Here is a 16,504-nt window from a genome sequence, read left to right on the forward strand (position 1 = left end):
TTTGAGCTCATTCATTTCTTCTAGGTTATACAAGTTATTGGTATATAGTTGTTCATAGTACTAGTAGTATGTTGTGATTATTTGTATTTCTGTGGTATACACTTATAATGTCTCCTATTTCTGATTTTATTTGAATCTTCTCTTTTTCTCTTTGTTAGTCTACTGAAAGGTTAGTCAGTTTTGTTTATCTTTTCAAAAACCAACTTTTAGTTTTCTTGATCTCTTCTATTATTTTTCTAGTATCTAATTTGTTTCTTTTTTCTCTTTATTATTTCCTTCCAAGTTTGGGCTTATTCTTCTTTTTCTAGTTCCTTGAGGTGTAATGTTAGATTGTTTATTTGAGATATTCTTTTCTGAAGTAGGCACTTTTTACCATATACTCTCTTAGGACTACTTTTGCTGCATCTTATATGTTTTGGTATATTGTGTTTTCATTTTTGTTTGTCACAAGGTATTTTTAAATTTCATCTTTGGCCAATTGGTTGTTCAGAAAGATGCTTCATTTATACATATTTGTGACTTTTCCAAGATTGTTCCTGTTACTGATTTATAGTTTCATGCCGTTGTGGTCAGAAAATACATGATTTCAGTCTTCCTAAATTTGTTGAGACTTGTTTTGTGGCCCAGCATATAATATGTTCTGAAGAATGTTCAACGTACACTGGAAAAGAATTTATATTCTGTTTCTGTTGGATGCTAATGCTGTAAAATATCTGTTAGGCCCCTTTTTTTAACTGTAGTTTAAATTGATGTCTCCTTATTGATTTTCTCTTCTTTAGATGATCCAGTGTTGAAAGTGGGGGTAATGAAGTCTACTATTATTGTATTGCAATCTCTCTCTCCCTTCAAACTTACTAATATTTGCTTCATATATTCATGGGCTCCAATGTTTAGTGCAAATATATTTACCATTGTTATAACTTCTTGATGAACTGAACCCTTTATCACTATAAGATGACCTTCTTTTTCTCTTTTCATAGCGGGGTTTCACCATGTTAGCCAGGATGGTCTTGATCTCCTGACCTCGTGATCCACCCACCTCGGCCTCCCAAAGTGCTGGGATTACAGGTGTGAGCCACCATGCCCAGCCTTTTTACTAAAAGTGTATCTTGTCTGATGGAAGTATAGCTATCTCCAATCTTTCCGTTTCTATTTGAATGGAATATCTTTTTCCATCCATTTACTTTGAGTCTGTGTGTCCTCAGAGGTGAAGTGAGCCTCGCATGCACAGCATATAGTTGGGTCTTCCAGACAAGTGATTCTAAACAAGTAACATATAGTAACATAGTCCACTAGTCTGTTAGAACCATGATAGCTAGGCATCTAGCCAGGGGTACATCCATCTTTTACAGGGCCTGAAGCTGATATAATTTGAGGAATTTTTTTTTAAGAAAAAGAATTTAAATTTTCAGATACAAAATTAGATACCACAAAGGACTTCTACAAGTAAGAGGTAATGAAGCTTAAGCTTCATTAGCTTCATGGAAAATTCATCTCTGTATCTGGCACACAGTAAACGTTGCATAGTTATTTGCAGAATGATTCTTGATTAGCTAATATCTGTTCATTAAAACTAATGTTACAATGAGTATGACTACCCTGCTTGTGGGCCACTTGCTTGCAATTTCTTCAGTATATTTAGACTTAACAGTACCTTAGCATTAGTCTCAATGAGCTTACTCCATGTCCATTATTCCTGTATGTGCTAGCCTACCCAGGTAAAGGACATAAAAATGAAATATACAGCCAAATGGGTTTTATTTTCTTGATTCATTTAGACTATGACCATTTCCCAGATATTTGTTGTCTTAATCCGTTTTCTGCTGCTACAACAGCATACCACAGACTGGGTAACTTATAAAGAAAACGGATTTATTCAGTTAAGAGCTCTAGAGGCTGGGAAGTCCAAGAGCTTGGTGCTGGGATCTGGTAAGAGTGATCCCATGGTAAGGGTGGAAGGCAGAGTAAACACATGAGACAGAGAAAGGAAATTGGGCCAAACTCACTTTTACAACAAACCCATTCTTTTGATAACTAACCCACTCCTGTGATAACAGCATTAATCTATTCATGATGGCAGAGCCTTCATGACCTAATCCTCTCTTAAGGGCCCCACCTTCCAATGCCAGTGCACTGGCAATTAAGTTTCAACATGTGTTTTGGTGGGACATTCACACTATAGCATTTAATTGTGTAAATCCAACATTTAAACTAAATTCCTAGGCTAAATCTATCAAAAATTATTAAACAAAGTCAGAAGATAGCCACTTGAGAGGTGATATAGATACTAGATATGTCTTTCACCAGATCCTAAAGCTTAATTAACTCTGTCAGACTGAGGGGCATGGAATTATGGAGATATACTCTTGAATGCATTTTGCTTAAGTCCACATTCAAATATATGAATAATGAGGAGGTCCACAGGTGAATCAGCAAATAAATGGACTGCATAGCATGTTTCCAAACAGATTATGAAATTAAAACTTTCATGGGGGAGATATAATATCAATTTAAGAACTATTAATGTTTGCCCTCTTAGCTAGCACCTCTAGTCCCACCTACTCAGGAGACTGAAGCAGAAGGTTCACTTGAGCCCAGGAGTTTGAATCTAGCCTGGGCAAAGTAAAGCACGATCTCTTTTATTTTTATGTTTTAATTTTCCCTCTTCAAATCGATGACCCCAATTCCCTAGAACTATTTTTTTAAATACAGGGGAGAAATCAGAGAATTAAGGAAGAATGCAAAAATGAGAGACAGAAAACATTCCAGAAATAATTTGACCACAGATCTTATAGCCCACACTTACTTCTAAACATAAAGTACTCATAATGGTACCACAAATAGAACCATCTATATATGGGTATGTTTTTTTGTTTGTTTGTTTATATGGCTATATATCAGTGTTCTATAGTTTTAAAATTAACTAGAATAAGTTTTAGATATTCTTCACCATTTGTTTTGACATATTAATTTTAAGATCAATTTATCAAGTTGAGGGGATTTTGATTAGAACTCCACTGAGTTTTACAGAATATATGGGGTCAGAATTGAAATTTTTATAAATGTATGGTCTTCCTAGATATAAGCATGTGTATGTCTGTATTTTAATCAGATGTTCATTTATGTTCTTTAGTAATGGTTGGTAATATCTTCTCAAATGTACTGCATATTTTTTGCTTTCAATAATAAATACAAATTTTATCAAAGAACAGAAAACAGGGAAAGCCACCTAGCTCATTTTATAAGACCAGTGTAATCTTGATACCAGCCAAGGGCAGTTCAAGTAAACAAAGTCACAGACTATTCTTAAGAGCATAGGTGTAAAAATCTTAAATATTTGCAAAGTTGAAAAAAGTATATATTTTCAACTTACCAAATTCTTCTCTGAATATAAGAATCTATTATTAAAGTATCATGCTATTCTTGGATTAAAAATTAAAAACCACATATTATTTTGATTGTACATTTAAGTTGCCTCCAGTTTTTCACTGTTATAAACAGTGCTTTAATTACCAATCTTGGATACTGTCCCATCATTTCCTTAGGAAGATTTACCAAAAGTTTATTTTAAATTATGATATATTGTTAAAATACAGGTCCAGCAAACTTTTTACAAAGGGCCAGATAGCAAATATTAGAGATTTGTGAGCCAAGAGGCAAAACTGAAGTTATTATGTAGGTACTTATATAACAAGACAGAAAATTTCCATAAATCTTTATTGATGAAATTAAAAGAGTACAATTTTTGTGATATAGCTCTACATATGTGAAGAATGGAATCCTTTTCAGAGGAGGTAACATTTCACTTAATTGGGTTTGAAAGCTGGTGTTTCCTATCAAAATCTTTAGCTAACGTTCATCTGTTAATGCTTATCTACAATGAGATTTTACATATTTCACCTTTGAAAATGTCTTTCCACATATATAAGTACTGCCAAATACTGATATCAATCCATGAGTATATGCTTTTAATTGAGTATATTCAACAGACTGGCAGGCATTTTTAGAATTCTATTAGCTAAAAGGCTAGAATGCCTTTTAGCATGTCATTACATTGCAAATCACTTCCAATTAAAGTTCCTCAATTGCACAGTTAAATGGATTTTGGAATATGTAAATTTCCTTTGCACTTGCATCAAGGTCTGAAAAACACTGCTGTAATTTGAAATCAGAAAATATATTGCTGAAAATTTGTGTAGGAATGGAGATTATTTAAAAAAAAAAAAAAAAAAACCTTTTGACAGTGCAGGAAGTATGTGATGCAGCCTGACATTACTTGCAATTCAAACAATGTTCTCATTGAAATGACTTTATCACATTATGTTTCACATATAAGTTTCACATATAAGCACTGTTTTACTTTGTAACTTTAGCTTGAAACCGTTTCAAATTTGCAGCAAAAGCTAATTTCAAAGCCACTCAGTGTTCAATAGCAGTGATTGAGCACAGTTCTTCCAACCGTTAAAAATGTAAAAACCATTCTTAATTTGAGGACTGTATCAAAAGCAGGCTAGATTTGGCCCATGGGCCATAGTTTACTGACCCTTGGCTAGTGCAGTGGCTCATACCTGTAATCCCAGCACTTTCGGAGGCCGAGGCGGGCAGATCACAAGGTCAGGAGTTCAAGACCAGCCTGATCAACATGGTGAAACCCCGTCTCTACTAAAAATACAAAAGCTGGCCGGGCGCGGTGGCTCACGCCTGTAATCCCTGCACTTTGGGAGGCCGAGGCGGGCGGATCACGAGGTCAGGAGATCGAGACCATCCTGGCTAACACGGTGAAACCCCATCTCTACTAAAATACAAAAAAAAAAAAATTAGCCGGGCGCGGTGGCGGGCGCCTGTAGTCCCAGCTACTCGGGAGGCTGAGGCAGGAGAATGGCGCGAACCCGGGAGGCGGAGCTTGCAGTGAGCCGAGATGGTGCCACTGCACTCCAGCCTGGGCGACAGAGTGAAGACTCCGCCTCAAAAAAAAAAAAAAAAAAAAAATACAAAAGCTAGCCAGGCATGGTGGTGCATGCCTGTAATCCCGGTTACTCAAGAGACAGAGGCAAGAGAATCACTTGAACTGGGAAGGCAGAGGTTTCAGTGAGCCGAGATCATGCCACTGCACTCCAGCCTGGCAACAGAGTGAGGCTCTGTCTCAAAAAATAAATAAAGTCTTAACCAATTATATTCCCAGTAAGTGTTACATGCCTGTTTTCCCAAAACTTTGCAACCTGTAATTATTATTTACTTTTAAAGATTTATCCAATTTGAAATTACATTTTTCAGCTTGCATTTATTTACATAAGGTCACATATCTTTTAATGATTATAAGCCATTTATATCTATTTCTTCACTGTAAGTGGTTGTTCATATTCTTTCCCCATTTTTATTTCAATGAAATTTTCATTCCAACAATCATTCTGCATAGCAAAAAGAGATCTAAAACCTTTTTAGTGACTCCACTTCTTCAGTATTACTTTTCACTGCTTTCTCCTACACATCCAACACTCCTTCCATATCGAAAGATCTGCCATTGTCTGAGAGTTGTGTTTTCTCAGGCTTCTCTGCATATGTGCACCAGACATCATTCATTCCCTGTCACCTTTTCTCCATTTTCCCCCTCTTATAGTAACTCTTATTCACCCTTCAAGACTACCATCAGAGATCAGTTCCTCCTCTTTGGTTCCACAGCATCCTGCATACATGTGCTATAAAATCTATCATACTTTTTTGTAATTAACTATTGGTTTACAGTGGTCTCTCTCCCCACTGGGCATACAGGTTTTTGAGATACGGTATTATAATTGATCGCCATACTCCAAAACAGTGCCCAGCACTTAGTTGGTACTAATTATTTTATTTCATAATACTAGTAATATTAATAATAACAAATATATGCCAGACACAGCAACGAATCTGTTTAGTATCCCTTGTATCGTGCTTAGCATAATATGCAATTAAAATCTGAAGACACACCCTCAGATATTAATGTCTTACAAAAGAAAAATAGCAATTAACATTTTTTATTCCCTGACAAAACTGAGTATGTCAAAGACTTTATTAAAAACTTGTATTTTCCCTCACAGCTTAAAATAATTTATTTAAATACTTGCCTTTAGTTATAGCTATGATCTCCAATTCAGAAAAATTTGCTTATACTAGAAAACTAAGAAACTTAAAATACAGAAAAGAATATTTACAAACTTTCTATTTTGTAATCTGAACAATAAGTTTCTTTCAAAATCCTCTTTGTAATTTGAGCAAGATTCATTTTGAATCAATCTTTTATTTTGCTTTATTTCCTCAGGATATTCATTACCTTGCACTAGATAAAGGTGAATTGGCACTAGCTGAAGTGGCAAGAAAAAGAGCTAGTGACATTGATGCAGAATCAATAACCTCTGGAGTTGGTAAGAATTAATGCTATTTTTAAGTGCTTTTTATTTTAATCAATAGTTAGTATCATTTCTATTTATGTTTGGAGGACATGGTTGGTTAATTTGAATTACTTTGTTTGTAAAGACAGTGCCTTATAAAAAGAAGAATTAAGCCTTGACAAACAGCACAGTATTGATATACAAGTTGGAATTGTGTTTATGTGAAAATTTCTAATCAGTGATTACTATTGTCATCATTTAGCAAAAAGTCAAAAAGATATTCTTTTCATAAGATTTTGTGAGTATTATCATACTGTTGTTATTAAAATTAACCAACACAGAAATTTATATAATCCTTTATACACAGACATGTCATTTCTCAAAAGAATTCTCTCCTATATGGGGCAAAGTATTTCATATGGGAGTTTGGGTTTGATAGGTGATCTGTTTTTCTTTAGAAGCTGCTAGAATCATTTTAAACTGTAGTATTCTAAAGAAGACAGATCAGAAGCCTTAGAATGAATTTAAAAGTTCCTTTAAATTTTATAACATAAAAAATGAAAGTTTATAAAAAGTATTGTAATATTAACACTAACATCTTTTTTTCACCTCAGTTTATCTAATGCCTCTAAATTGAGCAATATTGATACTTAGAAATCCAATTCCTTTTCTTACTGAGTATTTATTATTCTTAAATTAGGCAAAGAACCCTCAGGATTGTACTAGAATTCATTCTTCTGTGGAACTCCTCTGAAACAAGTTTTAAAAAGATTTCCACTTTGTAAGTGCTTGAAAAATCTTATACAAGCCTCTCCATTGACAGATCTTGTGCTTTGTTTTTGTAATGCTGTTTGCAGCCAAAGGGACCAATTGTCAGCTTCTTTCTGACACCACCACATAGATCTAATCTTCAAGGTGATACTGAAGGACTCAAAGCCATTCCAGCAGGGTAGCTCTAAACCTGAATACCAGGGCCAACAGGTACTAGCAAGATAATTCCATTCTCCTTCCCCCATCCTGAAAGAGTTCCAAATTGATTAGACCACTTTCATATCTCCATTTCTAATGGATAAGGAATACTCACTATTAATGCAGTATTGGATAAGAATAACTGTAATTGACCTATCACTATATCTTGTTACTTGCTAGGGAGGGATATTAATGTGTGTACTACTACTACTAATAGCACCTAATATTTATTGAATGCTAAGTTACAGATAACTAATTTTCACCACAACTCTGTGAAGTACAATTTATATTTGCTATGAGAAGTCACTTCTAACTAAATGATGAAAGCATACCATGTTTATAGAAATGATGATGTTATATGATGGGGAAATATCCTCCATCCCCATCCCTCTAGCCATTTAGGAAAACACAGTAGGAAGTTAACTCATAGCCAGTTTTCTGGGATGTTTCCTTAGCTGTCCTGTACCCTGCCTTTTCTTCCAGGATATCAGATACCATGAAGGCCATCTTTGCATTTTAAAGCTATCTAAAAATAGTAACAGTGAAAGAGAATGTGAAGAGATTATCACAAAATTTCAGCAAAACAAAGAAACTCCCTGATTCACCAAAATGCATCTCATTTCCTGTATATTCTCTGATGAGGTTACTGTGGCCAGCGGGTAATTCCTAGCCAGAAAGCTTAGTGTACCCACTTTGAGCCCTGCGTCATTTCTAGCAAATATATTTTCAATGATACCCTGTGACTTCTCTTTTCTCAGTCTTGTCTCAGGCCTCAGACTTTGACCTAGATTACTATGTTTTGACAAAGATACTATTAAATAACATCAGTAACTTTCAAGACGTTGCCCTATTACATGAATGTTCTACTCAGTTTTGCTGCAGAAAACTGGGTGATTCTCACTCAGAATTCCAAATGGAATTAGCAAAGAATTTCTGGTTTCCTCATCATGGTCTCTGCCTAGTTCTTTTTTGCAGCCCACATCATGCTGGGGAAAGCTAATTTTCTCTCAAATTCCCTCAATTTAATTCAATTATTCTCTTAAACTTATCCCAAAGCTGAAAGTTATTAAATTTTTGGCTTTCAAAGTGGTTCTTTGATGCAAGCAAGGAGCCAAATTATGTAAGACAGCGAAAGAGTAGTTCCATTTACATGGGAGAGTCTGTAAAAAAGCATCAGACATAAATACTGTCACCATAGTTAAAAGCAAGAGTTGCCAAAGGAAAAGCTGGATGATGATAATCTGAACAATTTGGTAATTTTTTAAACTTTTTATTTAAGTCTAACATGCATACAGAAAAGTGCACAAAACATAAGCATGTGACTCAATGAATTTCACAAAGGGAACACATCCTTGTAAAGAGTATCTCGACCAAGTAACATATGTTACCAGGACCCCAGAAGCCTTCCTATACCCACTTCAAGATGCTATAATCTCAGCCCAACTGTCCAGATTTGTAACGTTATAGACTAGTTTTGCCTTTTTTCAAACTTAAAATAAATGGATTCAAACCTATATTCTTTTGTATTTGGCTCCTTTTATTCAACATTACGAATCTGAGAATATTTCATATTGTTGCATACAGTTATAACTCTTCCGCTTTTATTGCTGTATAACAATATTCCAATGCATGAATGTACTTCAATTTATTCTGCTTTAGATGGATATTTGGGTTGTTTCAAGTTCGGGACTAATGTGAATAGTGCTGCTATGAACATTCTTGTGTATGTCTTTTAATGGACATAGGTACGCAGATCTGTTCGACTGTGCTTAGAAGTGGAATTCCTGTGACATAGGATATGCAGCCTTAGTAGTTACTTCCAGTTTTCCAAAGTAGTTGTTAACAATTTCCCTTCTCACCAGCAGTACGTAGGAGTTCCAGTTTTGGCCATCCTCAATGATGCTTGATATTGTCTCTCTTTTTCATTTTAGCCATTCTGGTGGAAAAGGTATTGTAATTTTGTATATGTGACAGTATAATATATAGGCTGTTTCTGGACCATGTTCTATTTTATTACTGTTTGTCTATACTTGCACAGATATCTCACTGCTTTAAGCAACTCTGGCTGTCAATATTATTATTTAGTAGTGCAAATTGCCCAGCTTTGTTCTTTAAGATGGACTTGTCTATCTTTCCATATAAATTGCAAAATCAGCTTATACCCTGACTCAAGGAAAAAAAAAAAAAAACAGTGGGGGCTGAAATTCTAGTTAGAATCTCATTTAACTCATAGATACATTTAGGCTGAATGTATTTCTTTATAATATTGTTTTCCAATCCATTAATACGATCTATCCCTCCATTTATTTAGGTCTTCTCTATTTCTTATGAAAAATGTTTTGTAGTTTTCATAGTAGTGCTCTTCTACATCTTCCTTTAGATTTAAGTATTTCTTTTTCTCCTTTGTATGTGGTAATCTTATTTTAAAATTTCATTTTCTGTTTTATTTCTGGTATATATATGATTGACTATTATATATATCGACCTTATATCCAGCAATAAGTGCTAAATTCACTTATTAATGCCAACAGTTTGTAAATTCTTTTGAATTTTCTGCATCCCAATCATGTCATCTGGAAATATGTTAGTCTCTTTGCATTGCTATAAAGGAATTCCTAAGACTGAGTAATTTATAAAGAAAAAAGGTTTATTTTGGCCCAAGGTTCTTCAGGCTATGTGAGAAGTATGGTGCTGGCATCTGCACCTGGTGAGGCCTCAGGAAGCTTCAAATCATGGCAGAAGGTAAAGGGGGAGATGCCATATCACATGGTGAGAGAGGGAGAAAGAGAGAGAGAAGAGGGGAGATGCCATATCACATGGTGAGAGAGGGAGAAAGAGAGAGAGAAGAGGAGGACCCAGGCTCCTTTAAACAACTAGCTCTCATGTGAACTAACAGAGCAAGAACTCACTTCTTACCGTGGGGAGGGCACCAAGCCATGTAAGAGGGATCTGCCTCCATGACCCAAACACCTCCCACGAGGCCCCACCTCCAACATGGGGATTACATTTCAATATGAGTTGGAGGGGACAAACATCTAAACCATATCAGCAAATAAGGACATTTTAATTCCTTCCTTTCTAGTTCTTATGCCTTTTACTTCTCTTTCCTTATTACTGTACTGACTAGAAGCTCTAGTATAAAGATAAGTAGAAGTTGTGACCGGCATTATTTTCTGTTTCTTGATTCTTAGGGAAAGCTTTCAATAATTCACCAGTTAGCATAAAGTTTTCCCCAGGTTTTTAATAAAACTTTCATACATATTAATAAAGTTCCCTTCAATAAACTAGTTTGCTAAGAGTTTCTATCATGAATAGGTATTGAATTTTATCAAATACTTTTCCTGTGCTTATCAAGATTATTATGATCTTTCTCCTTTGTTCTATTAATATAGTGAATTGCATTGATTTTCAAATGGCAAACTAACCTTACATTCCAGAATAAATACTTCTTAATTGTGATGATGTATTTTTACATATTCCTGGATTTCATTTACTATTTTTAAATGTTGGCATTTACATTCATGAGGGATCAGTCTGTAAATGGTTTTACTTCAGTATCTCTGCCTAGTTTTGATATCTAGATTATTTTGACCTAATGCCTAAATGTCAAGCATTCTAGAAAGGATACATTTGAACATGTAATAGTACTTTATGTCCAGTTATTTATATATGGCATATGTAACACTTCCTACAACTTAAAAATTTTACCATTAATCTTGACTGTATTGATGTCAACATTTTGGTTGTAACATTGTATTAAATTTTTGTGAAATACTATCATTGGAGGAAACTGGGTAAAAGAGACATGGGACCTCTCCATTATTTCTTACAACTGCATATTAATATACAATTATCTTTAAAAGTTTAATTTTTAAAGTTTATATTAATATAGTGTCCTATGTTAAGTACTGTAATAAACATTACCTTATTTGGTCCTCCCAAATTATCTCTAAAGGAGAAACTACTCTTGGTGAATTTTTTTAGAAGCTTTTTTCTGTAATAATTTCAGCTTTTATTTTAGATTCAGGGAGCATATGTGCAGGTTTGTTACATGGGTATATTGCATGATGCTAAGATTTGGGGTATGAATGATCCCCATCACCCAGGTGGTAAGCAACAGTACACAAGAAGTAGTTTTTCAACCCTTGCTCCTTGCCCTTCTATTAGTCCCCAGTGTTTATTATTCCTCTCTTTATGTCCCTGTGTACCTAATGCTTTACTCCCACTTACATATGAGAATATGTGGTATTTGGTTTTCTATTCCTGAGTTAATTCACTTACAGTAATGTCTTCCAGCTACAACTATGTTGCTGCAAAAGGTGTGATTTCAGTCTTTTTTATGGCTGTATAGTTTTCCATGTTGTATATATACTACATTTTCTTTATTCAATCCATCATTGATGAGTTCCTAGGTTGATTCCATGTCTTTGCTATTGTAAGTAGTGCTGTGATGAACATACAAGTGCATGTGTCTTTTTGGCAAAACAATTTATTTTCCTTTGGGTATATACCCATAAATGGGATCCATGGGTTGAATGATAGTTCTCAGTTTTTAAGAAATCTCCTGACTGTTTTCCACAGTGGTTGAATTAATTTGCATTCCCACCAGCAGTGTATAAGCATTCCCTTTTCTGCACAATCTCACAGCATGTGTTATTTTCTGACTTTTTAACAAGAGCCATTCTGACTGGTGTGAGATGCTATCTCATTGTGGTTTTGATCTGCATCTCTTTGATTAGTGACATTGAGCATTTTTTCACGTTTGTTGACTGCTTGTATGTCTGCTTTTGAGAAATGATTGTTCATGTCATTTGCATGCTTTTTAATGGACTTGTTTTTATCTTGTTGATTTTAAGTTCTTCATAGATTCTGCTTATTAGTCCATTGTTAAATGCATAGCATAGTTTGCAAATATTTTCTCCCATTCTGTAGGCTGTCTGTTTACTTTGTTCATCGTTTTTTTTTTTTTTTTTTTTTTTTTCTGTGCAGAAGCTCTTTGGTTTAATTAGGCCGCACTTGTCAATTTTTGTTATTGCTGCATTTATTTTTGAGGACTTAATCATAAATTTTTTATCAAGGCCAATGTCCAGAAGGACATTTCCTAGGTTTTCTTCTAGGATTCTTATATAGTATGAGGTCATACATTTAATTATCTAATCAATCTTAAGTTAATTTTTGTATATGGTGAAAGGTAGGGATCTAATTTCATTCTTCCACATATGGCTAGCAAGCTATTCCAGCACCATTTATTGGATAGGGAATCCTTTCCCAGTTTCTTTTCTTGACTGTCAAAGATCAGATGCCTGTAGGTGTGTGGCTTTATTTCAGTGTCCTCTATTTTGTTCCATTGGTCTCTGCATCTGTTTCTGTACTAGTACCATGTTGTTTTGGTTACTGAAGACTTGTAGTATAGTTTGAAGTTAAGTAATGGTGATCCCTCGAGCTTTGTTCTTTATGCTTAGGATTGCTTTGGTTATCTGGGCTCTTTTTTGGTTCCATATGAATTTTAGAATGGTTTTTGTTGTATTTCTATGAAAAATGACCTTGGTAGTTTGATATATACAGAGTTGATATATAGATTGCTTTGGGCAGTATGGACATTTTAATGATATTGATTCTTCCAGTCCATGCACGTGGAAGTTTTTCCATTTGTTTGTGTCATACGTGATTTCTTTCAGCAGTATTTTGTAGTTCATTCACTTCCTTGGTTAGATATATTCCTACGTATTTTATTTTGTGTATGGATATTGTAAGTGGGATTATGTTCTTGACTTGGCTCTCAGCTTGAATGTTATTGTTATATAGAAATGGCACTGATTTTTCTATGTTGATTTTGTATCCAAAACCTTACAGAGGTTTATCAGGTCTAGGAGTCTTCTGGTGAAGTCTTTAGGGTTTTCTATTTGCAGAATCATATCATTAGCAAAGAGAGATAATTTGATTTCCTGTTTTCCTATTTGGATGCCGTTCATTTCTTTCTCTTCTCCTGATTTCTCTGGCTAGGACTTCCAGTACTTCTTTGAATGGGAATGATGAGTGTGGGCATCTTTGTCTTGTTCCTGTTCTTAAGGGGAATGCTTCCAGCTTTTGCCCATTCAGTATGATGTTGGCTATGGGTTTGTCATAGATGACTCTTACTTTGAGCTCTGTTCCTTCTATGCCTAGTTTGTTGAGGGTTTTTTATCAAGAAGGATATTGGATTTTATCAAAGGCTTTTTCCATGTTTATTGAGATGATCATATGGTTTTTGTTTTTATTTCTGTTTATGTAGTGAATCATGCTTATTGATCTGCATATGTTGAACCAACCTTGCATCCCAGGAATAAAGCTGCTTGCTCATGGTGAATTAACTTTTTGATTTGCTGCTGGATTTGATGTGTTGGAATTTTGTTGAGGATTTTTGCATATATGTTCATCAGGCTTATTGGCCTGTGGTTTTCTATTTTCATTGTGTTTTTGCCAGGTTTTGGTATCAGGGTGGTTCTGGCTTCACAGAATGAGTTATGAAAGGAGTTCCCACCTGCCTGATTTTTTGAATAGTTTCAGTAGGATACAAGTTCTTCTTTGTACATCTACTATAATTCAGCTGCAAATCCATCTGGTCCGGGGCTTTTTTTAAAATTGGTAGACTTTTTGGCCAGGCACGGTGGCTCACGCCTGTAATCCCAGCACTTTGGGAGGACGAGGCGGGTGGATCACGAGGTCAGGAGATTGAGACCATCCTGGCTAACACGGTGAAACCTCATCTCTACTAAAAATACAAACAATTAGCCAGGCATGATGGTGAGCACCTGTAGTCCCAGCTACTTGGGAGGCTGAGGCAGGAGAATGGCGTGAACCCAGGAGGTGGAGCTGGCAGTGAGCCGAGATCATGCCCCTGCACTCCAGCCTCGATGACAGAGTGAGACTCTGTATCAAAAAAAAAAAAAAAAAAAAAGGTAGGCTTTTTATTATTGGTTGAATTTCATAACTTACTGTTTATTGTTCTGTTCAGGGTTTCACTTTCTTTCTGTCTCAGTCTTGGGAGGTTGTATGTTTCCAGGAATTTATGTATTTCCTCTGCATTTTCTAGTTTGTGTGCATTGAGATGTTTGTATTAGTTTCTGAGGATCTTTTGTATACCTGTGGGATCACTGATAATGTTATCTTTGTCATTTCTGATTGTGCTTATTTAGATCATCCTTTTTTCCTTTGTTATTGAACTAGTGATCCTTCATACCTGTTTATCCTTTTAAAGTATAAACGTTTGGTTTTGTTCATTCTTTGTATGGATTTTTGGATCTCAGGTTCATTTAATTCTGCTCTGATATTAGTTACTTCATTTCTTCTGCTATCTTTGGGGTTAGTTTATTCTTCTTTTTCTAGTTCTTCTAGGTGTGATGTTAGATTGTTAATTTGAGATCTTGCTAACTTTTTGTTGTAGGCCTTTAGTTCTATAAACTTTGAAGAGATCTTTTTGTATAGGCAATGAAATGAGGTTACAGTGGAAATGCTCCATATACTGCAAAAAACTTGAGAGCCACTGTTCTATAGCAATTCTAATCAGTTTTCTATGGATATAGTTCCCGGATTGAACTCCCTCATACAATAGTGCCATAAAACACTCAGTAAAATAAAATAAATATGGCTAAATACTTAAAAGATATATTAAGACAAATTGATTTATTTAAAAATTTCTGGGGTACATGAAATATTCTCAGAAATCACAAATTTATTTGTTTATCTGAATATTTCCAAAAATTTTGACCATATAACCCTCATCTTTATCCTTGTTCCAGGCAAGAGCTATAAATTCATTGAACTTGAGATTTTTATAATTCACTTGGGGAAACATAGATTAATTGCACAATTGTAAATCTTTATCCTTGCTAACAGGCTTAGCATGATGGTACTAGCTATTAAAATAGTAATCATCATTCATAGAGGTAAAGAACTCAAACATTTATACTGTTATTATAGTAGTCCCCCTTTATCTGCTAATTTCCTTTCTGTGGTTTGAATTACCTGAAGTCAACCACAGCCCAAAAATATTATATGGAAAATTCCAGAAATAAATAATTCACAATTTTTAAATCGTGCACTGTTGAGTAGTGTGATGAAATCTCATACTGTCCTGTTTTGTTTTGTTCAGAATGTGAATCCCTTTGTCCAGTGTACCCCCACTGTATATGCCACCTGCCCATAAGTCACGTAGCAGCCATCTTGGTTATCAGATGGACCATAATGGTGTAGCAGTGCTTGTATTGAAGCAACCTGTATTTTACTTAATAATGACTCCAAAGCACAAGAGTAGTGATGCTGGCAATTCAGATATACCAAAGAGATGCACTTTATGGTGCTCTCAGTGAGTAAAAAGGTGAAAGTTTTCAACTTAATAAGGAAAGATATCATATGCAGAGCTTGCTAAGATCTATGGTACATATGAATCCTCTATCCATGAAATTGTGAAGAAGGAAACAAATTCACGAGTTGTGCTGCTGCACCTCAAACTGCAAAAGTTTCAGCCACAGTGTGTGATAAGTGCTTAGTTACAATGGAAAAGTCATTAAATTTGCATGTGAAAGACACAGAAAGGTGTTCGAATTGACAGCCATCAGATTCAGTAGAATCTGCTATTTCAAGCATCCACTGGGGGTCTTTGAACATATACCCCATGGATAAAGGGAGACTACCATACCTGGAAAATTCCTCTCCTCTCAGCTTCTTCCTTCTTTCACTTCCACACTCTGAGTGACATACAGCAAAATTTCAGAATAGGAAGCTCTTTGTCCTTGTTACCCCACAGTTACATAAATCAGAGGTAAAGACATGTGCAGCTGGTAAGACTTTCTTGACAAAACTGGAGAGAGCATTTTCATGAGGGGTTATATTGCCAAAACTCATGATCACTGTAGAGGCTGGATAAAACACCTTTATTAGGGATTAGCTATGCTACAGGCATTGTCTAAAGAACTTGCTGCAGAACACCTTGGTATGTAGGAGTCAAACATCTGTCATCATGTCAGTTTTGCTTCAAGATGACATCACTGTTGCCATGCAACAGGCTATTTTCTTACAGAAATTAAGGCATTCAAAAGCAGCCATGTATACAGGGGAATTGGGAAAGCCACACACAGGCCCAGTCAACACACATTTCAGAAAAGACCTGAGAAGACCATAAGCTTTTACCT

General features: G+C 35.2%; 1 protein-coding gene across 2 annotated transcripts in view; it reads left to right on the forward strand.

Moving 5' to 3' along the window:
• The window catches only part of WDPCP (WD repeat containing planar cell polarity effector), a 491,911-nt gene that overhangs the window by 342,952 nt on the left and 132,455 nt on the right, over positions 1–16,504 (forward strand). For both annotated transcript variants that reach the window (XM_015112569.3, XM_015112570.3), the window contains exon 14: positions 6,296–6,398. In XM_015112569.3, coding sequence (XP_014968055.2) covers positions 6,296–6,398 — 103 coding nt within the window. The remainder of the gene's footprint in view (positions 1–6,295; positions 6,399–16,504) is intronic.

This window comes from Macaca mulatta, chromosome 13 (assembly GCF_049350105.2).
Source record: "Macaca mulatta isolate MMU2019108-1 chromosome 13, T2T-MMU8v2.0, whole genome shotgun sequence".
NCBI classification, from domain to species: domain Eukaryota; kingdom Metazoa; phylum Chordata; class Mammalia; order Primates; family Cercopithecidae; genus Macaca; species Macaca mulatta.